Here is a 25,008-nt window from a genome sequence, read left to right on the forward strand (position 1 = left end):
GGGACTGATCTATAACTATATGGACTGGGGGGGACTGATCTATAACTACATGGACTGGGGGGGACTGATCTATAACTATATGGACTGGGGGAGCTGATCTATAACTATATGGACTGGGGGGGTGACTGATCTATAACTATATGGACTGGGGGGACTGATCTATAACTATATGGACTGGGGGGGGGGACTGATCTATAACTACATGGACTGGGGGGGACTGATCTATAACTATATGGACTGGGGGAGCTGATCTATAACTATATGGACTGGGGGGGGGGGGACTGATCTATAACTATATGGACTGGGGGTGGGACTGATCTATAACTATATGGACTGGGGGGGGGGGGCTGATCCTGGATCTACACTCCTGTACTCAGATCCTCTGTCTCCCCATATAGTGTAGTATTATGACCAGACTTACAGTTGTAAGTAAGTTGGGAGTCAAATGGCACCACTATGGGGCTCTGGTCTAAAAGTAGTGCACTATGTAGGGAATAGGGCTCTGGTCTGAAAGTAGTGCACTATGTAGGGAATAGGGCTCTGGTCTAAAGTAGTGCACTATATAGGGTATAGGGCTCTGGTCTAAAGTAGTGCACTATATAGGGTATAGGGCTCTGGTCTAAAGTAGTGCACTATATAGGGTATAGGGCTCTGGTCTAAAGTAGTGCACTATATAGGGTATAGGGCTCTGGTCTAAAGTAGTGCACTATATAGGGTATAGGGTGCCATTTGGGAAACATCCAGGGTCAAGGGGGTCATTTGGAGACGGAGCCGAGGCTAGAACTTCCTGCTTGTTGCTTCTGACGCTTCAGGTAATATTTCTGGAGAGAGAAAAAGAGGGGGATAGAGAGAGAGAGAGGGAGAGAGAGAGGGAGAGAGAGAGGAGAGAGAGAGGGAGAGAGAGAAAGAGGGGATATAGAGAAAGAGGAGAGATAGAGAGAGAGGGGAGGTGGAGAAAGAGAGAGAGGGAGAGAGAGAGAGAGAGAGAGGGGAGAGAGAGAGAGAGAGAGAGAGAGGAGAGAGAGAGAGAGAGAGAGAGAGAGAGGGGGAGAGAGGGGGGATAGAGAAAGAGAGGGGATAGAGAAAGAGAGAGGGGGTAGAGAGAGAGGGGATAGAGAAAGAGAGGGGGATAGAGAAGGAGAGAGGGGGATAGAGAAAGAGAGAGGGGATAGAGAAAGAGAGAGGGGGTAGAGAAAGAGAGGGGGGATAGAGAAGGGAGAGGGGGTAGAGAGAGAGAGGGGGATAGAGAAAGAGAGAGGGGATAGAGAAAGAGAGAGGGGGGTAGAGAAAGAGAGGGGGATAGAGAAGGGAGAGGGGGTAGAGAGAGAGGGGGATAGAGAAAGAGAGAGGGAGATAGAGCAAGAGAGAGGGGGATAGAGAAAGAGAGAGGGGATAGAGAAAGAGAGGGGGGATAGAGAAAGAGAGAGGGGGACAGAGAAAGAGAGAGGGGGGTAGAGAAAGAGAGGGGGGTAGAGAAATAGAGAGGGGGATAGAGAAAGAGAGAGGGGGATAGAGAAAGAGAGGGGGATAGAGAAAGAGAGAGGGGGATAGAGAAAGAGAGGGGGGGATAGAGAAAGAGAGGGGGGATAGAGAAAGAGAGAGGGGGATAGAGAAAGAGAGAGGGGGATAGAGAAAGAGAGGGGGGGGGATAGAGAAAGAGAGGGGGATAGAGAAAGAGAGGGGGGGATAGAGAAAGAGAGAGGGGGATAGAGAAAGAGAGAGGGGATGGAGAAAGAGAGAGGGGGGATGGAGAAAGAGAGAGGGAGGTGGAGAGAGAGGGGGGATAGAGAAAGAGAGGGGGATAGAGAAAGAGAGAGGGGGGGATGAGAGAGAGAGAGGATAGAGAAAGAGAGAGGGGTGTGGAGAAAGAGTGAGGGGGATAGAGAGAGAGGGGGATATAGAAAGAGAGGGGGATGGAGAAAGAGAGGGGATGGAGAAAGAGAGAGGGGGTGGAGAAAGAGAGGGGAGGTGGAGAGAGAGAGGGGATGGATAGAGAGAGAGGGGGGGATAGAGAGAGAGAGGGGGGGATAGAGAGAGAGAGAGAGGGGGGATAGAGAGAGAGAGGGGAGAGAGAAAGAGAGGGGGATAGAGAGTGAGAGAGGGGGGGGAGAGAGAGAGAGAGGGGGTATAGAGAAAGAGAGGGGGGTAGAGAGAGAGGGGGGATAGAGAAGAGAGAGGGGTAGAGAGAGAGAGGGGGATAGAGAAAGAGAGGGGATAGAGAGAGAGAGAGGGGGATAGAGAGAAGAGAGAGGGAGGTGGAGAGAGAGAGAGGGGGATAGAGAATAGAGAGAGGGGGATAGAGAGAGAGAGGGGATAGAGAAAGAGAGGGGGGATAGAGAAAGAGAGGGGGATAGAGAAAGAGAGGGGGGGATAGAGAAAGAGAGAGGGGGATAGAGAGAAAGAGAGATAGGGGAGAGGGGGTAGAGAGAGAGAGGGGGATAGAGAAAAGAGAGAGGGGATAGAGAAAGAGAGGGGGATAGAGAAGAGAGAGAGGGGATAGAGAAAGAGAGAGGGGGTAGAGAAAGAGAGGGGGATAGAGAAGGGAGGGGGTAGAGAGAGAGGGGGATAGAGAAGAGAGAGGGGATAGAGAAAGGAGGGGATAGAGAGAGAAAGAGAGAGGGGGATAGAGAAAGAGAGAGGGGGATAGAGAAATAGAGAGAGGGGGATAGAGAAAGAGAGAGGGGATAGAGAAAGAGAGAGGGGGGTAGAGAAAGAGAGAGGGGGATAGAGAAAGAGAGAGGGGGATAGAGAAAGAGAGAGGGGATAGAGAAAGAGAGAGAAAGGGGGGGGGATAGAGAAAGAGAGAGGGGGGGATAGAGAGAGAGAGAGGGGGATAGAGAAAGAGAGGGGATAGAGAAAGAGAGAGGGGGAGAGAAAGAGAGGGGGATAGAGAAAGAGAGGGGGATAGAGAAAGAGAGAGGGGATAGAGAAAGAGAGGGGGATGAGAAGGAGGGGGATGAGAAAGAGAGAGGGGGGTGGAGAGAGAGAGGGGGATAGAGAAAGAGAGAGGGGGATAGAGAAAGAGAGGGGGATAGAGAAAGAGAGGGGATAGAGAAAGAGAGGGGGTGGAGAAAGAGTGAGGGGGATAGAGAGAGGGGATATAGAAAGAGAGAGGGGATGGAGAAAGAGAGAGGGGATGGAGAAGAGAGAGGGAAAGTGGAGAAAGAGAGAGGGGGATGGAGAAAGAGAGGGGATGGATAGAGAGAGGGGGGGAGAGAGAGAGAGGGGGATAGAGAGAGAGAGAGAGGGGGATAGAGAGAGAGAGGGGGATAGAGAGAGAGAGAGGGGATGGAGAGAGAGAGAGAGGGGGTATAGAGAAGAGAGAGGGGGTAGAGAGAGAGAGGGGATAGAGAAAGAGAGAGGGTAGAGAGAAGGGGGATAGAGAAGAGAGAGGGGGGGGATAGAGAAAGAGAGAGGGGGGATAGAGAGAAGAGAGAGGGGGTGAAAGAGAGAGGGGGATAGAGAGAGAGGGGGGATAGAGAGAGAGAGGGGTAGAGAGAGGGGGATAGAGAAAGAGAGGGGGATAGAGAAAGAGAGGGGGGGATAGAGAGAGAGGGGGTAGAGAGAGAGGGGGAGGGGATAGAGAGAGGGGGAGAGGGGAGAGAGAGAGAGGGGGGATAGATAGAGAAAGAGAGGGGGATAGAGAAAGAGAGAGGGGGTAGAGAAAGAGAGGGGATAGAGAAAGGGAGGGGGATAGAGAGAGAGGGGATAGAGAAAGAGGGGGATAGAGAAAGAGAGGGGGATAGAGAAAGAGAGAGGGGGATAGAGAGAGAGAGGGAGGGGATAGAGAAAGAGAGGGGGATAGAGAAAGAGAGAGGGGGATAGAGAAGAGAGGGGGGATAGAGAAAGAGAGGGGGATAGAGAAAGAGAGAGGGGATGGAGAAAGAGAGAGGGATGAGAAAGAGAGAGGGGGGGAGAAAGAGAGAGAGGGGATAGAGAGAGAGAAGGGGATAGAGAAAGAGAGAGGGGGATAGAGAGAAGAGATAGAGAAAGAGAGGGGGTGTGGAGAGAGAGAGGGGTATAGAGAAAGAGAGAGGGGTAGAGAGAGGGGGATAGAGAGAGGGGGATATAGAGAAGAGAGAGGGGATGGAGAAAGAGAGAGTGGATGGAGAAAGAGAGAGGGGTGGAGATAGAGAGAGGGGGTGGAGAGAGGGGGGATGGATAGAGAAAGAGAGAGGGGGATAGAGAAAGAGAGAGGGGGATAGAGAGAGAGAGAGGGGGATAGAGAAAGAGAGAGGGGGATAGAGAGAGAGAGGGGGATAGAGAGAGAGGGGGTAGAGAGAGAGAGAGAGGGATAGAGAAAGAGAGGGGGGATAGAGAGTGAGAGAGGGGATAGAGAGAGAGAGGGGGATAGAGTGAGAGGGTAGGGGAGAGAGAGAGAGGGGATAGAGAAAGAGAGAGGGGGGATAGAGAGAGGGGGATAGAGAGAGAGGGGAGGTAGAGAGAGAGGGGATAGAGAAGAGAGGGGGATAGAGAGAGAGAGGGGGGGATAGAGAGAGAAGAGAGGGGGGGGTAGAGAGAGAGAGAGGGGATAGAGAGTGAGAGAGAGGGGGGGATAGAGAGAGAGGGATAGAGAAAGAGAGGGGGAGAGAGGGGGGATAGAGAAGAGAGGGGATAGAGAAAGAGGGGGGGGATAGAGAAAGAGAGAGGGGGTGGAGAAAGAGAGGGATAGAGAAAGAGAGGGGGATAGAGAAGAGAGAGGGGGATAGAGAATGAGAGGGGATAGAGAAAGAGAGAGGGTGGAGAAGAAGAGAGGGATAGAGAAGAGGGGGGATAGAGAAAGAGAGAGGGGATGGAGAAGAGAGGGGATAGAGAAAGAGAGGGGATAGAGAAGAGGGGGATGGAGAGAAGAGAGAGGGGGATAGAGAGAGAGAGAGGGAGAGAGAGAGGGGATAGAGAAGAGGGGGATAGAGAAGAGAGGGGGGATAGAGAGAGGGGGATAGAGAAGAGGGGGATAGAGAAAGAGAGGGGGGGGATAGAGAAAGAGAGAGGGGGGATGAGAGAGGGGGATAGAGAAGAGAGGGGGATAGAGAAAGAGAGGGGGATAGAGAATGAGAGGGGGATAGAGAAAGAGAGAGGGGGAGAAAGATAGAGGGGGATAGAGAAAGAGAGGGGGATAGAGAGAGAGAGGGGGATAGAGAGAAAGGGGATAGAGAAAGAGGGGGGATAGAGAGAGAGAGAGGGGTGGAGAAAGAGAGGGGATAGAAAAGAGAGAGGGGGTGGAGAAAGAGAGAGGGATAGAGAAGAGAGGGGGAATAGAGAAAGAGAGGGGATAGAGAAAGAGGGGATAGAGAAAGAGAGGGGATAGAGAAAGAGAGGGGGGGATAGAGAAGAGGGGGATAGAGAAAGAGAGGGGGATAGAGAAAGAGAGAGGGGGATAGAGAAAGAGAGGGGGGATAGAGAAAGAGAGAGGGGGATAGAGAAAGAGAGAGGGATAGAGAAAGGGATAGAGAAAGAGAGGGGGATGGAGAAAGAGAGAGGGGGGTGGAGAAAGAGAGGGAGGTGGAGAGAGAGGGGGATAGAGAGAGAGGGGGATAGAGAAAGAGAGGGGGGATAGAGAAAGAGAGAGGGGGATAGAGAAAGAGAGAGGGGTGGAGAAAGAGTGAGGGGATAGAGAGAGGGGGATATAGAAAGAGAGGGGGATGGAGAAAGAGAGGGATGGAGAAAGAGAGAGGGGGTGGAGAAAGAGAGAGGGGGATGGAGAGAGAGAGGGGATGGATAGAGAGAGAGAGGGGGATAGAGAGAGAGAGGGGGATAGAGAGAGAGGGATAGAGAAAGAGGGGGAGAGAGAGAGAGATAGAGAGAGGAGGGGGGATAGAGAGAGAGAGGGGATAGAGAAAGAGAGAGGGGGATAGAGAGAGAGAGAGGGGGGATAGAGAAGAGAGGGGGAGAGAGAGATAGAGGAGGGGATAGAGAGAGAGAGGGGGATAGAGAGAGAGAGGGGGATAGAGAAAGAGAGAGGGATGGATAGAGAGGGGGTAGAGAGAGAGGGGGATAGAGAAAGAGAGGGGGATAGAGAGAGAGAGAGATAGAGAGAGAGAGGGAGAGAGGGGGGATAGAGAAAGAGAGGGGGATAGAGAGAGGGGGATAGAGAGAGAGAGATAGAGAGGGGGATAGAGAGAGAGGGGGGATAGAGAAGAGGGGGATAGAGAAGAGGGGAGAGAGGGGATAGAGAAAGAGAGAGGGGATAGAGAGGGATAGAGAGAGGGGGGGATAGAGAAAGAGAGAGGGGGATAGAGAAGAGAGGGGGATAGAGAAAGAGAGGGGGGATAGAGAAAGAGAGAGGGGGATAGAGAAAGAGAGGGGGGGATAGAGAAAGAGAGAGGGGATAGAGAAAGATAGAGAAAGGGGATAGAGAATAGAGAGAGAGGGGGATAGAGAGAGGGGAAAGAGAGGGATAGAGAGAGAGGGGATAGAGAAAGAGAGAGGGGATAGAGAAAGAGAGGGGGATAGAGAAAGAGAGATAGAGAGAGAGAGAGGGATAGAGAAAGAGAGGGGATAGAGAAAGAGAGGGGGAGAGAAAGAGAGGGGGATAGAGAAAGAGAGGATGGAGAAAGAGAGAGGGGGTGGAGAAAGAGAGAGGGGGAGAGAGAGGGGGATAGAGAAAGAGAGGGGGATAGAGAAAGAGAGAGGGGATAGAGAAGGGAGATAGAGAAAGAGAGAGGGGGTGGAGAAAGAGAGAGGGGTATAGAGAAGAGAGAGAGGGGTAGAGAGGGGGGATAGAGAGAGAGGGGATATAGAAAGAGAGAGGGGATGGAGAAGAGAGGATGGATGGAGAAAGAGAGGGGGATGGAGAAAGAGAGAGAGAGAGGTGGAGAGAGAGGGGGATGGATAGAGAGAGAGAGGGGGGATAGAGAGAGGGGGGGATAGAGAGAGAGAGGGGGGGGATAGAGAGAGAGAGAGAGGGGGGATAGAGAGAGAGGGGGATAGAGAGAGAGAGGGAGGATAGAGGGGGATAGAGAGAGAGAGGGGGATAGAGAGAGAGAGGGGGATAGAGAGAAGAGAGAGGGGGATAGAGAAAGAGAGGGGAGAGAGAGAGAGAGGGGGGATAGAGAAAGAGGGGTAGAGAGAGGGGATAGAGAAAGAGAGGGGATAGAGAGAGAGGGGGATAGAGAAAGAGAGGGGATGATAGAGAGGAGGAGAGAGGGGGATAGAGAGAGGGGATAGAGAAAGAGAGGGGGATAGAGAAAGAGAGAGGGGGATAGAGAGAGAGAGAGGGGGGATAGAGAAAGAGGATAGAGAAAGAGAGGGGATAGAGAGGGGATAGAGAAAGAGAGGGGATAGAGAAAGAGAGGGGATAGAGAAAGAGAGAGATGGAGAAGAGGGGAGAAAGAGGGGGATAGAGAAGAGAGGGGGGATAGAGAAAGAGAGAGGGGATAGAGAAAGAGAGGGGATAGAGAAAGAGAGAGGGGGGAGAAAGAGGGGATAGAGAGAGGGGGGATAGAGAAAGAGAGAGGGGGTGGAGAAAGAGAGAGGGGGATAGAGAAAGAGGGGGGGATAGAGAAAGAGAGGGTGGGGAGGGGGGTGGAGAAAGAGAGGGGATAGAGAAAGAGAGAGGGGGTGGAGAGAAAGAGAGGGGGATAGAGAAAGAGGGGGATAGAGAAGAGAGAGGGGGTAGAGAAGAGGGGATAGAGAAAGAGAGGGGGATAGAGAAAGAGGGGGATAGAGAAAGAGAGGGGGGGTGGAGAAAGAGAGGGGGATAGAGAAGAGAGGGGATAGAGAAAGAGAGAGGGGATAGAGAATGAGAGGGGGATAGAGAAAGAGAGAGGGAGAGGGGGATGGAGAAAGAGAGAGGGGGATAGAGAAAGAGAGAGGGGGTAGAGAAAGAGAGAGGGGGGGATAAAGAGAGAGGGGATAGAGAATGAGATAGAGAATGGATAGAGAAAGAGAGAGGGGGATAGAGAAAGAGAGGGGGATAGAGAAAGAGAGGGGGATAGAGAAAGAGAGAGGGGGATAGAGAAAGAGGGGGATAGAAAGAGAGGGGGATAGAGAAAGAGAGGGGGATAGAAAGATAGAGAGAGGGGGATAGAGAAGAGGGGGGATAGAGAGAGGGGGGGATAGAGAAAGAGAGGGGATAGAGAAAGAGAAGGGGTGAGAGAAAGAGGGATAGAGAGGGATAGAGAAAGAGGGGGATAGAGAAAGATAGAGAGAGGGGGATGGAGAAAGAGAGGGGGTGGATAGAGAGAGGATGGAGAGAGGGGGGATAGAGAAGAGAGGGGGATAGAGAGAAGAGGGGATAGAGAAGAGAGAGGGGTGGGAGAAAGAGTGAGGGGGATAGAGAGGGGGAGATATAGAAAGAGAGGGGATGGAGAAAGAGAGGGGGATGGAGAATAGAGAGAGGGGGGATGGAGAAAGAGAGAGGGGATGGAGAGAGAGGGGGGATAGGATAGAGAGAGAGGGGGATAGAGAGAGGGGGATGGAGGGGGGGATAGAGAGAGAGGGGGGATAGAGAGAGAGAGAGGGGGATAGAGAGAGAGGGGGGATAGAGAGAGGGTGGAGAGAGAGGGGATGGAGAGGGGGGTATAGAGAGATAGAGAAAGAGAGAGGGGGAGAGAAAGGGGGATAGAGAGGGGGAGAGAGGGGATAGAGAGAGAGGGGGGTAGAGAGAAGAGGGGGATAGAGAGAGAGAGGGGGATAGAGAGAGAGAGAGAGGGGGTAGAGAGAGAATAGAGAGAGGGGGGGATAGAGAGAGAGAGGGGGATAGAGAAAGAGAGGGGGATAGAGAGAAGAGAGGGGGATAGAGAAAGAGGGATAGAGAGAGAGAGAGAGGGGGATAGAGAGAGAGGGAGAGGAGGAGAGAGGGGATAGAGAGAGAGAGGGGGATAGAGAAAGAGAGGGGGATAGAGAAGAGAGAGGGGATAGAGAGGGGATAGAGAAGGGGGATAGAGAGGGAGGATAGAGAAAGAGGGGGATAGAGAAAGGGGGGATAGAGAAAGAGAGGGGGATAGAGAAGAGAGGGGGATAGAGAGGAGGGGATAGAGAAAGAGAGAGGGGGATAGAGAAAGATAGAGGGGATAGAGAAGAGATAGAGAAAGAGGGGATAGAGAAAGAGAGAGGGGGATAGAGAAAGAGAGAGAAAGAGAGGGGATAGAGAAAGAGAGAGGGGGATGGAGAAAGAGAGAGGGGGTGGAGAAAGAGGGGAGAGAGAGAGGGGATGGAGAAAGAGAGGGGGATAGAGAAAGAGGGGGGGATAGAGAAAGAGAGGGGGATAGAGAGAATAGAGAAAGAGGGGGTGGAGAAAGAGTGAGGGGGATAGAGAGAGAGGGGATATAGAAAAGAGAGAGGGGATGGAGAAAGAGAGAGGGTGGATGGAGAAAGAGAGGGGGGGATGGAGAAAGAGAGAGGGAGGTGGAGAAAGAGAGAGGGGATGAGATAGAGAGAGGGGATAGAGAGAGAGAGAGGGGGATAGAGAGAGAGAGGGGGGATAGAGAGAGAGGGGATAGAGAGAGAGAGGGGATAGAGAGAGAGAGAGAGAGGGGGATAGAGAGAGAGAGAGGGGGATAGAGAGAGAGGGGGATAGAGAAAGAGAGAGGGAGAGAGAGGGGGATAGAGAAAGAGAGAGGGGGATAGAGAAGAGAGAGAAGGGGATAGAGAAAGAGAGGGGGATAGAGAAAGAGATAGAGAAAGGGGGGATAGAGAAAGAGAGGGGGATGGAGAAAGAGAGGGGATAGAGAAAGAGAGGGGTGGAGAAAGAGAGGGGGATAGAGAAAGAGAGAGGGGGATAGAGAAAGAGAGAGGGGGGGAGAAAGAGATAGAGAAAGAGAGGGGATAGAGAAAGAGAGAGGGGGTGGAGAAAGAGTGAGGGGGATAGAGAGAGAGGGGGATATAGAAAGAGAGAGGGGATGGAGAAAGAGAGGGGGATGGAGAAAGAGAGGGGATGGAGAAAGAGAGGGGGGATAGAGAGGAGAGAGAGGGGATAGAGAAAGAGAGGGGGGATAGAGAGAGAGATAGAAAGAGAGGGGGATAGAGAGAGAGAGAGGGGGATAGAGAGGAGTAGAGAGGGGGATAGGAAAGAGAGAGAGGGGGATGGAAGAGAGGGGGATAGAGAGAGGGGGATAGAGAAAGAGAGGGGGATAGAGAAGAGAGAGAGAGGGGGATAGAGAAAGAGGGATAGAGAAAGAGAGGGGGTAGAGAAAGAGAGGGGGATAGAGAGAAGAGAGGGGGATGAGAGAGAGAGGGGGATAGAGAAAGAGAGGGGGATAGAAAAGAGAGGGGTGGAGAAGAAGAGGGGATAGAGAGAGGGGGATAGAGAAAGAGAGAGGGGTAGAGAAAGAGGGGGATAGAGAAAGAGAGGGGGGGAGAAAGAGAGGGGATAGAGAAAGAGAGGGGGATAGAGAAAGAGAGGGGGAGAATAGAGAATAGAGAAAGATAGAGGGGGGGATAGAGAAAGAGAGAGGGGGATAGAGAAAGAGAGGGGGATAGAGAAAGAGAGAGGGGGAAAGAGAGAGAGAGGGGGATAGAGAGAGAGGGATAGAGAAAGAGAGGGGATAGAGAAAGAGAGAGGGGGGGAATGGAGAAAGAGAGAGAGGGGGATAGAGAAAGAGAGGGGGATAGAGAGAGAGAGATAGAGGGGGGATAGAGAAAGAGAGAGAGAGAGGGGGGATAGAGAAAGAGAGAGGGGGATAGAGAAAGAGAGAGGGGGTGGAGAAAGAGGGGATAGAGAAAGAGGGGGGATAGAGAAAGAGAGAGAAAGAGGGGGGGATAGAGAAAGAGAGGGGGGAGAAAGAGAGGGGGATAGAGAAGAGAGAGGGGGATGGAGAAAGAGAGAGGGGGGTGGAGAAAGAGAGAGGGGGATAGAGAGAAGAGAGAGGGGGATAGATAGAGAGAGGGGGATAGAGAGAGGGGGGGTAGAGAAAGAGAGAGGGGGATAGAGAAAGGGGGGGATAGAGAGAGAGGGGATATAGAAAGAGAGAGGGGATGGAGAAAGAGAGAGGGGATGGAGAAAGAGAGAGAGAGAGGGGGTGGAGAAAGAGAGAGGGATAGAGAGAGGAGAGAGAGAGGGGGATAGAGAAAGAGAGAGAGGGGGGGATAGAGAGAGAGAGGGGGATAGAGAGAGAGAGAGAGGGGGATAGAGAGAGAGAGAGAGGGGGATAGAGAAAGAGAGGGGGGGAGAGAGAGAGAGGGGTAGAGAGAGAGAGAGGGATAGAGAAAGAGAGAGGGGGATAGAGAAAGAGAGAGGGGGATAGAGAGAGAGAGAGGGGGATAGAGAAAGAGGGGGATAGAGAAAGAGAGGGGGGATAGAGAAAGAGAGAGAAAGGGGGGATAGAGAAAGAGAGGGGGATAGAGAAAGAGAGGGGGATAGAGAAAGAGAGAGGGGGGTGGAGAGAAGAGGGGGGATAGAGAGAGGGGGATAGAGAAAGAGAGGGGGATAGAGAAAGGGAGAGAGAGGGGATAGAGAAGAGAGGGGGATAGAGAAAGAGAGGGGGATAGAGAAAGAGAGAGGGGATAGAGAGAAAGAGAGGGATGGAGAGGAGAGAGAAAGAGAGAGGGGGATAGAGAAAGAGAGAGAGAGGGGATAGAGAAAGAGAGGGGGGATATAGAGAGAGAGAGAGGGGGATAGAGAGAAAGAGAGAGGGGGGGATAGAGAAAGAGAGGGGGATAGAGAAAGAGAGGGGGATAGAGAAAGAGAGAGGGGGATAGAAGAGAGGGGGATAGAGAAAGAGAGAGGGGATAGAAGAGAGGGGGATAGAGAAAGAGGGGGGATAGAGAAAGAGAGAGGGGGATAGAGAAAGAGAGAGGGGGATAGAGAAAGAGAGAGGTGGATGAGAGAGAGAGGGGGATAGAGAGAGGGGGATAGAGAGAGAGGGGGGGAGAAGAGAGAGAGAGGAGAGAGAGGGGGATAGAGAGAGGGGATAGAGAGAGAGAGGGGATAGAGAAGAGAGAGAGGGGGATAGAGAAGAGAGGGGGGGATAGAGAAAGAGAGGGGGGATAGAAAAAGGGGAGAGGGGGATAGAGAAAGAGAGGGGATAGAGAAAGAGGGATAGAAAGAGGGGATAGAGAAAGGGGTGAGAGGGGGGATAGAGAATGAGAGGGGATAGAGAAAGAGAGAGGGGGTGGAGAAAGAGGGGGATAAGAGAGGGGATAGAGAGAGGGTGGAGAGGGGGTGGAGAAAGAGAGAGGGGGATAGAGAAAGAGAGGGGGTGGAGAAAGAGAGGGGGGATAGAGAAAGAGAGAGGGGGATAGAGAAAGAGAGGGGGATAGAGAAAGAGAGGGGGATAGAGAGAGAGGGGGGATAGAGAGAAGGGGATAGAGAGAGGGGGGATGAGAGAGGGGGATAGAGAGAGAGAGAGGGGGTGGATAGAGAAAGAGAGAGGATAGAAAGAGGGGGTAGAGAGAGAAAGAGGGGATAGAGAAAGAGAGAGGGGGATAGAGAGATAGAGAAAGAGGAGGGGGATAGAGAGAAAGAGAGGGGATAGAGGGAGGTAGAGAGAGAGGGGGATAGAGAAAGAGAGAGGGGATAGAGAGAGAGAGAGGGGGATAGAGAGAGAGAGGGGTGGAGAGGGGATAGAGAGAGAGAGAGGGGGTAGGGGGGTAGAGAGAGAGATAGAGAGAGGAGGGGGTAGAGAGAGGGGGATAGAGAGAGGGGGTAGAGAGAGAAAGGGGATAGAGAAAGAGAGGGGGATAGAGAAAGAGAGAGGGGGATAGAGAAAGAGAGAGGGGGTGGAGAAGAGAGAGGGGGATAGAGAAAGAGAGGGGGATAGAGAAAGAGAGAGGGGGGGGGATAGAGAATGAGAGGGGGATAGAGAAAGAGAGAGGGGGTGGAGAAAGAGAGAGGGGGATAGAGAAAGAGAGGGGGATAGAGAAAGAGAGAGGGGGGGAGAAAGAGAGAGGGGGATAGAGAGAGAGAGAGGGGGTGGAGAAAGAGAGAGGGATAGAAAAAGAGAGAGGGGGTGGAGAAAGAGAGAGGGGGATAGAGAAAGAGAGGGGAATAGAGAAAGAGAGAGGGGGATAGAGAATGAGAGGGGGATAGAGAAAGAGAGAGGGGGGTGGAGAAAGAGAGGGGGGATAGAGAAAGAGAGAGAGGGGGGTGGAGAAAGAGAGAAAGAGGGGGGATAGAGAAAGAGAGAGGGGGTGGAGAAAGAGAGAGGGGGATAGAGAAAGAGAGGGGATAGAGAATGAGAGGGGGATAGAGAAAGAGAGGGGGGTAGAGAGAGAGAGAGAAGAGAGAGAGAGAGAGAGAGAAAAAGAGAGAGAGAGAGAGGAAAAAGAGAGAGAGAGAGAAAGAGAGAGAGAGAAAGAGAGAGAAAGAGAGAGAGGGGTGGGGGAGGGTGAAAGGTAGAGGTTATTGTTAGTTGTCCAGAACTGGTTATTTACAGGCCTAATAATGAAACCTGTCAATTCCAATGTACCTTCTAATTTAGATTATTCTCCTTGGCTACGTCGCCCCCACCCGTCGGTCAATTCCAATATATCAAACTAACAGGTCCACCCCCCCCCCCGGCCTGCCCCACCCAACCCATCCGTCAGCCCCCCCCCCCCCTAACTAACTGGTATAGTGATGTTGATACCTGCATGTTCTGATAGTGTTGCAGACTGCTGCAGTGGGTCTTCTTGGCTGTGTGTTCGTTCCCGTAGAACAGAGAACACAACCTACAGAAGAACCCTGTCTTAGGAACCACAAAGTCCTGGCCTGGAGAGGAGAGAGAGAGAGGGAGGGGGGCAGTTAGACCTGATGAGAAATGGTGTGTGTGTGTGTGTCTGTCGGGGAGTGTGTCTGTCAGTATCACCTATAGGGTTGTGAGGGCTGAAGGGAGGCAGTTTGAAGTCTGTGATCAGAGGAGACTCAGAACGACAACGTTTTAATTCAGGCTGCTCTTCCTCCTCTCTTCTCTGTTCACTGTCTTCTAGAGAGAAAGAGAGATGTGGAGAGAGAGATGAGAGAGAGAGATGTAGAGAGAGAGAGATGTGGAGAGAGAGATGAGAGAGAGAGAGAGATGTAGAGAGAGAGAGATGTGGAGAGAGAGAGAGGAGAGAGAGAGAGAGATGTGGAGAGAGAGAGATGTGGAGAGAGAGAGAGGAGAGAGAGATGTGGAGAGAGATGAGAGAGCGAGAGATGTGGAGAGAGAGAGAGATGAGAGATGTGGAGAGAGAGAGAGATGCGGAGAGAGATGAGAGAGCGAGAGATGTGGAGAGAGAGAGACGAGAGAGAGAGAGAGAGAGATGCAGAGAGAGAGAGATGTGGAGAGAGAGAGATGCAGAGAGAGAGATGCAGAGAGAGAGAGAGATGCAGAGAGAGAGATGTGGAGATGAGAGAGATGTGGAGATGAGAGAGATGTGGAGAGAGAGATGTGGAGATGAGAGAGATGAGAGATGTGGAGAGAGATGTGGAGAGAGAGAGATGTGGAGAGAGAGAGAGAGAGAGATGTGGAGAGAGAGATGTGGAGAGAGATGTAGAGAGAGAGATGTGGAGAGAGAGAGAGAGAGAGAGAGATGTGGAGAGAGAGAGAGAGAGATGTGGAGAGAGAGATGTAGAGAGAGAGAGAGAGAGAGAGAGAGAGAGAGAGAGATGTGGAGAGAGAGAGATGTGGAGAGAGAGAGAGATGTGGAGAGAGAGAGATGTGGAGAGAGAGAGAGAGAGAGAGAGAGAGAGAGAGAGAGAGAGAGAGAGAGAGAGATGTGGAGAGAGAGAGAGAGATGTGAGAGAGAGAGAGAGAGAGAGAGAGAGAGAGAGAGAGAGAGAGAGAGAGAGAGATGTGGAGAGAGAGAGATGTGGAGAGAGAGAGAGAGAGAGAGAGGAGAGAGAGAGAGAGATGTGAGAGAGAGAGAGAGATGAGAGAGAGAGAGAGAGAGAGTGTGGAGAGAGAGAGAGAGAGATGTGGAGAGAGAGATGTAGAGAGAGAGAGAGAGAGAGAGAGAGAGAGAGAGAGAGAGAGAGTGGAGAGAGAGAGATGTGGAGAGAGAGAGATGTGGAGAGAGAGATGTGGAGAGAGAGAGATGTGGAGAGAGAGATGAGGAGAGAGAGAGAGAGAGAGAGAGAGAGAGAGGAGAGAGAGAGAGAGAGAGAGAGAGAGAGAGAGAGAGAGATGAGAGAGAGAGAGAGAGAGAGAGAGATGAGAGAGAGAGAGATGAGAGAGAGAGAGAGAGATGTGGAGAGAGAGAGAGAGAGATGGGAGAGAGAGAGAGAGATGAGGAGAGAGAGAGAGAGAGATGTGAGAGAGAGAGAGATGTGGAGAGAGAGAGAGATGTGGAGAGAGAGAGAGAGAGAGAGAGAGAGAGAGATGTGGAGAGAGAGAGAGAGAGAGAGAGAGAGAGAGAGAGAGAGAGAGAGAGAGAGAGAGATGTGGAGAGAGAGAGAGAGAGAGAGAGATGTGGAGAGAGAGAGATGTGGAGATGAGAGAGAGAGATGTGGAGAGAGAGAGAGATGTGGAGATGAGAGAGAGATGTGGAGAGAGAGAGAGAGATGTGGAGAGAGAGAGAGATGTGGAGAGAGAGAGATGTGGAAAGGGAGAGAGATGTGGAGAGAGAGAGATGTGGAGAGAGAGAGAGATGTGGAAAGGGAGAGAGATGTGGAGATGAGAGAGATGTGGAAAGGGAGAGAGATGTGGAGAGAGAGAGAGATGTGGAGAGAGAGAGAGAGAGAGAGATGTGGAGAGAGAGAGAGAGAGAGAGAGAGATGTGGAGAGAGAGAGAGAGAGAGATGTGGAGAGAGAGAGATGTGGAGAGAGAGAGATGTGGAGAGAGAGAGAGGAGAGAGAGATGTGGAGATGAGAGAGAGAGATGTGGAGAGAGAGAGAGGAGAGAGAGATGTGGAGATGAGAGAGAGAGAGATGTGGAGAGAGAGGAGTCAGGAAGAACAAAGGCGAAGGGAGAAAACAGATCAATTTGGCAGAAAGAACAGAGTCCAGATATCATGTCATTATGTTCCTATCAAACACACGTCTTCATGACCACGTGGCCATTAGGAACATCCAGGGAGGAACTGATATTCACACCGCCTGGAATACAGACACCAGCCAAGGAAAAATGACTCAGTCTGTGGTCACATTTGAAAAAGATGCCAAATACGATTCCAAAATAAAACTTCTCCGCGGGAATGTGACACCTCAGTGACGCTACGAGGCTGGTGTCTCATGAACTACTGAACAACAGCTCATGTTGTTCTCTCTCTACCTTGTGGTGTCGTGAAGTCAGTCCAAGCTTTTCCAACACTGATATCTGTTGTCTCCTGTTTCCCCTCCAGACTCTGGTTCTCAGGGGGGTTCGTCTGCCTCTCCTGCCCTGCTGAGGAGGCCTCCAGGCTGGGTTGGTCTGCCGGGGTATCAGCCTTCCTCTCTTTCTCCTGGAGGTCTGGGACCGAGGCAGCTGGTTGGGCGTCCACCTCTGAGGTCACAGCGACTTGGAGCAATGAGGAGGGAGCGTCAACAGAAGCTGTGTCAGTGGGAGGAGTCGTATCTGTCCGAGGCTCCTCCTCTTCCTCTTCTTTAACTCTCACCTTCTTCACCTTCACTGGTTTCCTGGCTGTGATGAGAGAAGATGAAGAAATACAGAAGCAACATTATAACTCAAATCCTGTGTGTCTCCGAGTGTGTGTGTGTCTCCGAGTGTGTGTGTGTCTCCGAGTGTGTGTCTCTGTGTGTGTGTGTCTCTGAGTGTGTGTGTGTGTCTCTGAGTGTGTGTGTCTCCGAGTGTGTGTGTCTCTGAGTGTGTGTGTCTCCGAGTGCATGTGTGTGTCTCCGAGTGCATGTGTGTGTGTATGTCTCTGAGTGTGAGTGTGTGTGTGTGTCCCTCTATCTTACCAGAGGTCTGTCGGGCCCTCTTCCTCCCCCTGGCTCCTCTCCTTGTGGTAACAGCCTCCTCCTCCTCCTCCTCTCCCACTTCATCCACGGTCACAAAGTCCATTCTCCTGATTTCCTCCATGCCCCTGCCGTCGTCCTCTGCACCAGGAGACCCTGTAGCATCAGCTGGAGGAGAGAAATGGTTTAGACGACGAGAGGACAACCCCCCTTCTGTCCCAATACAACCCCCTTCTGTCCCAATACACCCCCCTTCTGTCCCAATTCAACTCCCCCCTTCTGTCCCAATACACCCCCCCTTTCTGTCCCAATACACCCCCCCCCTCTGTCCCCATACACCCCCCCTTCTGTCCCCATACACCCCACCCCCTTCTGTCCCCATACACCACCCCCACCATTCTGTCCCCCCCCTTCTGTCACGATTCACCCCCCTTTCTGTCCCAATACACCCCCTCCCCTTCTGTCCCGATACACCCCCACCCTTTCTGTCCCAATACACCCCCCCCCCCTTCTGTCCCGATACACCCCCCACCCTTTCTGTCCCAATACACCCCCCCCCTTCTGTCTAGATACACCCCCCCCCCTTCCGTCCTGACCCCCCCCTTCTACTACTCTGACAGACAGACCTGTGTGATCAGCTTGCTGGTTCTGCGCTGGTTCAGGACTCTTGTTCTGCTCTTCCTCCTCATCATCCTCCCCATCACCTCCAGCCTCATCCAGGGTTACCAGAGTCTGATAGGAGAGAGGTCAAAGGATGTGTGACTGAGAAAGGGAGAGACGACAGAGAGAGGAGAGACGACAGAGAGAGGAGAGAAGAGAGAGACGAGAGAGTGGAGAGAAGAGAGAGACGAGAGAGTGGAGAGGAGAGACGACAGAGAGAGAAGAGAGATGACAGAGAAGAGAGACGACAGAGAGAGGAGAGAGACGACAGAGAGAGAAGAGAGAGACGACAGAGAGGAGAGACGACAGAGAGGAGAGACGACAGAGAGAGGAGAGAGACTACAGAGAGGAGAGACGACAGAGAGGAGAGAGACTACAGAGAGAGGAGAGAGACTACAGAGAGGAGAGACGACAGAGAGGAGAGACGACAGAGAGAGGAGAGACGACAGAGAAGAGAGAGATGACAGAGAGGAGAGACGACAGAGAGAGGAGAGAGACTACAGAGAGAGGAGAGAGACTACAGAGAGGAGAGACGACAGAGAGGAGAGACGACAGAGAGGAGAGACGACAGAGAGAGGAGAGAGACTACAGAGAGGAGAGAGAGACGAGAGAGTGGAGAGGAGAGACGACAGAGAGAAGAGAGAGACGAGAGAGTGGAGAGGAGAGACGACAGAGAGAGAAGAGAGATGACAGAGAAGAGAGACGACAGAGAGAGGAGAGAGACGACAGAGAGAGAAGAGAGAGACGACAGAGAGGAGAGACGACAGAGAGGAGAGACGACAGAGAGAGGAGAGAGACTACAGAGAGGAGAGACGACAGAGAGGAGAGAGACTACAGAGAGAGGAGAGAGACTACAGAGAGGAGAGACGACAGAGAGGAGAGACGACAGAGAGAGGAGAGACGACAGAGAAGAGAGAGATGACAGAGAGGAGAGACGACAGAGAGAGGAGAGACGACAGAGAGAGGAGAGACGACAGAGAGAGGAGAGACGACAGAGAGAGGAGAGACGACAGAGAAGAGAGAGATGACAGAGAGGAGAGAGACGACAGAGAGAGGAGAGAGACGACAGAGAGAGGAGAGAGACGACAGAGAGAGGAGAGAGACGACAGAGAGAGGAGAGAGACTACAGAGAGGAGAGACGACAGAGAGGAGAGACGACAGAGAGAGGAGAGACGACAGAGAAGAGAGAGATGACAGAGAGGAGAGACGACAGAGAGAGGAGAGACGACAGAGAGAGGAGAGACGACAGAGAGAGGAGAGACGACAGAGAGAGGAGAGAGACGACAGAGAGAGGAGAGACGACAGAGAGAGGAGAGACGACAGAGAGAGGAGAGAGACGACAGAGAGAGGAGAGAGACGACAGAGAGAGGAGAGACGACAGAGAAGAGAGAGATGACAGAGAGGAGAGAGACGACAGAGAGAGGAGAGAGACGACAGAGAGGAGAGACGACAGAGAGGAGAGAGACTACAGAGAGAGGAGAGAGACGACAGAGAGAAGAGACGACAGAGAGAGAAGAGAGACGACAGAGAGAGGAGAGAGACGACAGAGAGGAGAGACGACAGAGAGGAGAGAGACTACAGAGAGAGGAGAGAGACGACAGAGAGAAGAGAGAGACGACAGAGAGAAGAGAGACGACAGAGAGAGAAGAGAGACGACAGAGAGAGGAGAGAGATGACAGAGAGGAGAGAGACGACAGAGAGAGAAGAGAGACGACAGAGAGAGGAGAGAGACGACAGAGAGGAGAGACGACAGAGAGGAGAGAGACTACAGAGAGAGGAGAGAGACGACAGAGAGAAGAGAGAGACGACAGAGAGAAGAGAGAGACGACAGAGAGAGGAGAGAGACGACAGAGAGGAGAGAGACGACAGAGAGAGGAGAGAGACTACAGAGAGGAGAGAGACGACAGAGAGGAGAGACTACAGAGAGAGGAGAGAGACGACAGAGAGGAGAGAGACGACAGAGAGGAGAGACTACAGAGAGAGGAGAGAGACGACAGAGAGAGGAGAGAGACGACAGAGAGAGGAGAGAGACGACAGAGAGAGGAGAGAGACGACAGAGAGAGGAGAGAGACGACAGAGAGAGGAGAGAGACGACAGAGAGGAGAGAGACGACAGAGAGAGGAGAGAGATGACAGAGAGGAGAGAGACGACAGAGAGAAGAGAGATGACAGAGAGGAGAGAGACGACAGAGAGGAGAGAGACGACAGAGAAGAGAGAGACGACAGAGAGGAGAGAGACGACAGAGAGAGGAGAGAGACGACAGAGAGGAGAGAGACGACAGAGAGAAGAGAGATGACAGAGAGGAGAGAGATGACAGAGAGGAGAGATGACAGAGAGGAGAGAGACGACAGAGAGGAGAGAGACGACAGAGAGAAGAGAGATGACAGAGAGGAGAGAGACGACAGAGAGGAGAGACTACAGAGAGAGGAGAGAGACGACAGAGAGGAGAGAGACGACAGAGAGGAGAGACTACAGAGAGAGGAGAGAGACGACAGAGAGAGGAGAGAGACGACAGAGAGAAGAGAGAGACGACAGAGAGAGAGAGAGACGACAGAGAGAGAGAGACGACAGAGAGAGGAGAGAGACTACAGAGAGGAGAGACGACAGAGAGGAGAGAGACGACAGAGAGAGGAGAGAGACTACAGAGAGGAGAGAGAGACGACAGAGAGGAGAGACTACAGAGAGAGGAGAGAGACGACAGAGAGAGGAGAGAGACGACAGAGAGAAGAGAGAGACGACAGAGAGGAGAGAGAGACGACAGAGAGGAGAGAGAGACGACAGAGAGGAGAGAGAGACGACAGAGAAGAGAGAGACGACAGAGAGAAGAGAGAGACGACAGAGAGAAGAGAGAGACGACAGAGAGGAGAGAGACGACAGAGAGAGGAGAGAGACGACAGAGAAGAGAGAGACGACAGAGAGAGGAGAGAGACGACAGAGAGGAGAGAGACGACAGAGAGAAGAGAGATGACAGAGAGGAGAGAGACGACAGAGAGGAGAGAGACGACAGAGAGGAGAGAGACGACAGAGAGAAGAGAGATGACAGAGAGGAGAGAGACGACAGAGAGGAGAGACTACAGAGAGAGGAGAGAGACGACAGAGAGGAGAGAGACGACAGAGAGGAGAGACTACAGAGAGAGGAGAGAGACGACAGAGAGAGGAGAGAGACGACAGAGAGAAGAGAGAGACGACAGAGAGAGGAGAGAGACGACAGAGAGGAGAGAGACGACAGAGAGAGGAGAGAGACTACAGAGAGGAGAGAGACGACAGAGAGGAGAGAGACGACAGAGAGAGGAGAGAGACTACAGAGAGGAGAGAGACGACAGAGAGGAGAGACTACAGAGAGAGAGAGACAGAGACGACAGAGAGAGGAGAGAGACGACAGAGAGAAGAGAGAGACGACAGAGAGAGGAGAGAGACGACAGAGAGGAGAGAGACGACAGAGAGGAGAGAGACGACAGAGAGAGGAGAGAGACGACAGAGAGGAGAGAGACGACAGAGAGAAGAGAGAGACGACAGAGAGAGGAGAGAGACGACAGAGAGGAGAGAGACGACAGAGAGAGAAGAGAGACGACAGAGAGGAGAGAGACGACAGAGAGAGAAGAGAGACGACAGAGAGAGGAGAGAGACGACAGAGAGGAGAGAGACGACAGAGAGAAGAGAGATGACAGAGAGGAGAGAGACGACAGAGAGGAGAGACGACAGAGAGAGGAGAGAGACGACAGAGAGGAGAGAGACGACAGAGAGAAGAGAGATGACAGAGAGGAGAGAGACGACAGAGAGGAGAGACTACAGAGAGAGGAGAGAGACGACAGAGAGGAGAGAGACGACAGAGAGGAGAGACTACAGAGAGAGGAGAGAGACGACAGAGAGAGGAGAGAGACGACAGAGAGAAGAGAGAGACGACAGAGAGAGGAGAGAGACGACAGAGAGGAGAGAGACGACAGAGAGAGGAGAGAGACTACAGAGAGGAGAGAGACGACAGAGAGGAGAGACTACAGAGAGAGGAGAGAGACGACAGAGAGAGGAGAGAGACGACAGAGAGAAGAGAGAGACGACAGAGAGAGGAGAGAGACGACAGAGAGAGGAGAGACGACAGAGAAGAGAGAGACGACAGAGAGGAGAGAGACGACAGAGAGGAGAGAGACTACAGAGAGAGGAGAGACGACAGAGAGGAGAGAGACGACAGAGAGGGGAGAGACGACAGAGAGAGGAGAGACGACAGAGAGGAGAGAGACGACAGAGAGGGGAGAGACGACAGAGAGGAGAGAGACGACAGAGAGGAGAGACGACAGAGGGGAGAGACGACAGAGAGAGGAGAGACGACAGAGAGGAGAGAGACGACAGAGGGGAGAGACGACAGAGAGGAGAGAGACGACAGAGAGGAGAGACGACAGAGGGGAGAGACGACAGAGAGGAGAGACGACAGAGGGGAGAGACGACAGAGAGGAGAGAGACGACAGAGAGGGGAGAGACGACAGAGAGAGGAGAGACGACAGAGAGGAGAGACGACAGAGAGGAGAGACGACAGAGAGGAGAGACGACAGAGAGGAGAGAGACGACAGAGAGGGGAGAGACGACAGAGAGAGGAGAGACGACAGAGAGGAGAGACGACAGAGAGAGGAGAGACGACAGAGAGGAGAGACGACAGAGAGGAGAGACGACAGAGGGAGAGACGACAGAGAGGGAGAGACGACAGAGAGGAGAGAGACGACAGAGAGGGAGAGACTACAGAGAGGAGAGAGACGACAGAGAAGAGAGACGACAGAGAGGAGAGACGAGAGAGAGAAGAGAGAGACGACAGAGAGAGTAGAGACGACAGAGAGAGGAGAGACGACAGAGAGAGTAGAGACGACAGAGAGGAGAGACGACAGAGAGAGGAGAGACGACAGAGAGGAGAGACGACAGAGAGGAGAGACGACAGAGGGGAGAGACGACAGAGAGAGGAGAGACGACAGAGAGGAGAGAGACGACAGAGAGGGGAGAGACTACAGAGAGGAGAGAGACGACAGAGAAGAGAGACGACAGAGAGGAGAGACGAGAGAGAGAAGAGAGAGACGACAGAGAGAGTAGAGACGACAGAGAGAGGAGAGACGACAGAGAGAGTAGAGACGACAGAGAGGAGAGAGACGACAGAGAGGGGAGAGACGACAGAGAGAGGAGAGACGACAGAGAGGAGAGACGACAGAGAGGAGAGACGACAGAGAGGAGAGAGACGACAGAGAGGGGAGAGACGACAGAGAGACGAGAGACGACAGAGAGAGAGACGACAGAGAGAGGAGAGACGAGAGAGAGGAGAGACGACAGAGAGGAGAGACGACAGAGGGGAGAGACGACAGAGAGAGGAGAGACGACAGAGAGGAGAGAGACGACAGAGAGGGGAGAGACTACAGAGAGGAGAGAGACGACAGAGAAGAGAGACGACAGAGAGGAGAGACGAGAGAGAGAAGAGAGAGACGACAGAGAGAGTAGAGACGACAGAGAGAGGAGAGACGACAGAGAGAGTAGAGACGACAGAGAGGAGAGACGACAGAGAGAGGAGAGAGATGACAGAGAGAGGAGAGAGACGACAGAGAAGAGAGACGACAGAGAGAGGAGAGAGAGATGACAGAGAGAGACGACAGAGAGGAGAGAGAGAGGAGAGAGGAGAGAAGAGAGACGACAGAGAGAGGAGAGAGACGACAGAGAGAGAGAGCTGAGAAAGCAAGCAGCAGATATTTCCTGACCTCTGGGTTGAAGGTGTCTCCTGATTCGTCCTCCTGGCTGAAGGGGTGTGGCTCCAGGCAAGGCCCCTCTGCTCCTTCATCCTCTCCGATCTCATCCAAAGTCACCAAGCCCTCAGTATCCACTCCGACCCTCTCCTCCCTCGTCCGTTCCTTCTCTCTACTCCTCCTCCGCCCTTTCTCTCTCTCCTTCCCTCTGTCCTTCTCTCGCTGCTTCTCCTTCACCAGTTTTTGTTTCTTAATAAGTTCTTCCTCTTCGGCGGCGTCATCTGGGTAATCCTCCTCCTCCTCGCTGACCTCATCCAAGGTGACAAGGTTACTCTTTTTCGGGGTACCCCCCTCGGACTCTCCTGTTGGGGTCTTGGTCACCTGTTGAGTTTTGAATACCTTCTTAATCTCCTTCTTCCCCTTCTTTTGGGGTGTCTTCTTACCCCCCCTTTAGAGGCTTGGAGCCCCCCTGACATTTAGGGTCAGTCGTATGGTTGTCCAGAACTTGGGTCGTTTCCGTCTGATCGTCGACTGAATCTAGTATCTGGAACTCCTCCATCTCTCTGGGTAGAGAATCTCTTCGGCCTCCTTGGCCTGCGAGAGAGGAGTCGGCCATGTTGTCTTCAGTGTCTTCTAGAGAGTCGAGGATCTGGAAAGCAGATTCTTCGTCGTTGGAGATCTCTTCGTGTTCCTCTAGTGTAGCTTGAGGCACCTGGGACTCTGTAGATTCGGGCTGCAGGCGCCTGGTAACCCAGTGATAGAGATCCAGACTGTTCTTGAGTGTCTTGACTGCCCTCTTCTCCGTCTCTACGTGTGTTATCGTCCACAGCTTCGTCGAGAATCTGGAAATCACCATCATCATCAGGTTCTTTATCAATAAGTGATTGGGGCACCTGGTGACCCGACACCGTCTCCACCTCTAGTAGTTGCAGGGCCTTCTGAAGGTTTCGCTCCTTGGCTGAGGCAGACGGATGGGTCAGACCAAGCTCCAGTGGACAGGCTCCATTCTGAGCCTCGGTACCCAGAATCGAGGAACCTTTTTCAGCCTGGGTCGCCTCCTCGCTCCCCTCTAGCTCTGGAAGTTTTTCAGCGGTCGTCTCCATATCGCTTTCTGACACAGCACTTTTCTCTTCCTTGTTGTCGGTCACTGCAGTGTCCAACACTGACATCTTGTGGTGGGATGACGGTACTACATCCTCCGTGTCACATCCCTTAGTGACCACTACAACTTCCTCTTCCGACTGAGACCGAGTCTCCAAGGGAACAGGCTCCGCCTCCGTATCGGCTATGCTGGTGTTTTCCTCGGCAGCTTCCTGGGTTTCTGCGGCTTCGGTCGCTACAACAACAGCTGCTGATGACCTGGTCTTGCGCCCAGAGGTGGCAGGTGGTTGAGGTTTAGCTGCTGCCTTTTTTGCTGCGGCTTTTCGTGGAGTCTTCTGAGCAGGCGGGGTAGAGGAGGAGGACGTGGGTGTCTCCTTGTGCTCCAGGCTAGATTTCGGAGATGGGGTATCTGGGGTACCCCTCTTGCGTTCGGACGATCGTTTTGACCTTTCCGAGGCCTTATCTTGGGTCTTGTGCGACGGAGATGAGGATGACTGCGGTGGGTTGGTGTTCTCAGCCTCATCCCCTTGCACCTCATCCACAGTAACAAACTGGTCCATGTTGAACTGGTCCAGATAGAAGGAGTTGGCTTCACCAGGGATGACGTCAGACGTAAACTCATCTCCCGCGTAGCAACTAGCTTGAGGTAAAGAGAGAGAGAAGGATGAATGCAAAGAATTAATTCAGCAAAATCAAATGAAATCTTCCACAAGTTCAACAGAAGTGCTGTAGTTTGAAATCAGATGTATGAGAGTTTGCTACAACAGACTGTAGCGGTTATAGATTCTGTACAGAATGTGGTATTT

At 52.5% G+C, this 25,008-nt stretch overlaps 2 protein-coding genes across 3 annotated transcripts in view; both read right to left on the reverse strand.

Annotated features, from left to right (window-relative positions):
• Positions 1 to 613: 613 nt before the first annotated feature.
• LOC124008078 (matrin-3-like) lies at positions 614 to 23,828 on the reverse strand. 2 transcript variants are annotated; one of them, XM_046319006.1, is made up of 7 exons: positions 23,117 to 23,828; positions 17,360 to 17,465; positions 16,737 to 16,901; positions 16,111 to 16,458; positions 13,728 to 13,841; positions 13,509 to 13,630; positions 614 to 821 (listed from the first exon to the last, which is right to left on the reverse strand). In XM_046319006.1, the coding sequence occupies exons 3-7, from the start codon at positions 16,855 to 16,857 to the stop codon at positions 756 to 758; spliced, it is 771 nt and encodes a 256-aa protein (XP_046174962.1). In that variant the 5' UTR covers positions 16,858 to 16,901; positions 17,360 to 17,465; positions 23,117 to 23,828; the 3' UTR covers positions 614 to 755. The 2 variants fall into 2 exon arrangements, with proteins under 2 accessions (XP_046174962.1, XP_046174959.1); XM_046319003.1 differs by having other exon boundaries at positions 13,728 to 13,844.
• The window catches only part of LOC124008848 (zinc finger protein 638-like), a 43,338-nt gene continuing 41,870 nt past the window's right edge, over positions 23,541 to 25,008 (reverse strand). The window contains exons 19-20 of the mRNA XM_046320429.1: positions 23,814 to 24,838; positions 23,541 to 23,734 (exon numbers count right to left, since the gene is read on the reverse strand). Of these exons, the coding sequence (XP_046176385.1) occupies positions 23,541 to 23,734; positions 23,814 to 24,838 (1,219 nt within the window). The remainder of the gene's footprint in view (positions 23,735 to 23,813; positions 24,839 to 25,008) is intronic.

The sequence above is a fragment of the Oncorhynchus gorbuscha genome, linkage group LG21 (genome assembly GCF_021184085.1).
Source record: "Oncorhynchus gorbuscha isolate QuinsamMale2020 ecotype Even-year linkage group LG21, OgorEven_v1.0, whole genome shotgun sequence".
Taxonomy (NCBI): domain Eukaryota; kingdom Metazoa; phylum Chordata; class Actinopteri; order Salmoniformes; family Salmonidae; genus Oncorhynchus; species Oncorhynchus gorbuscha.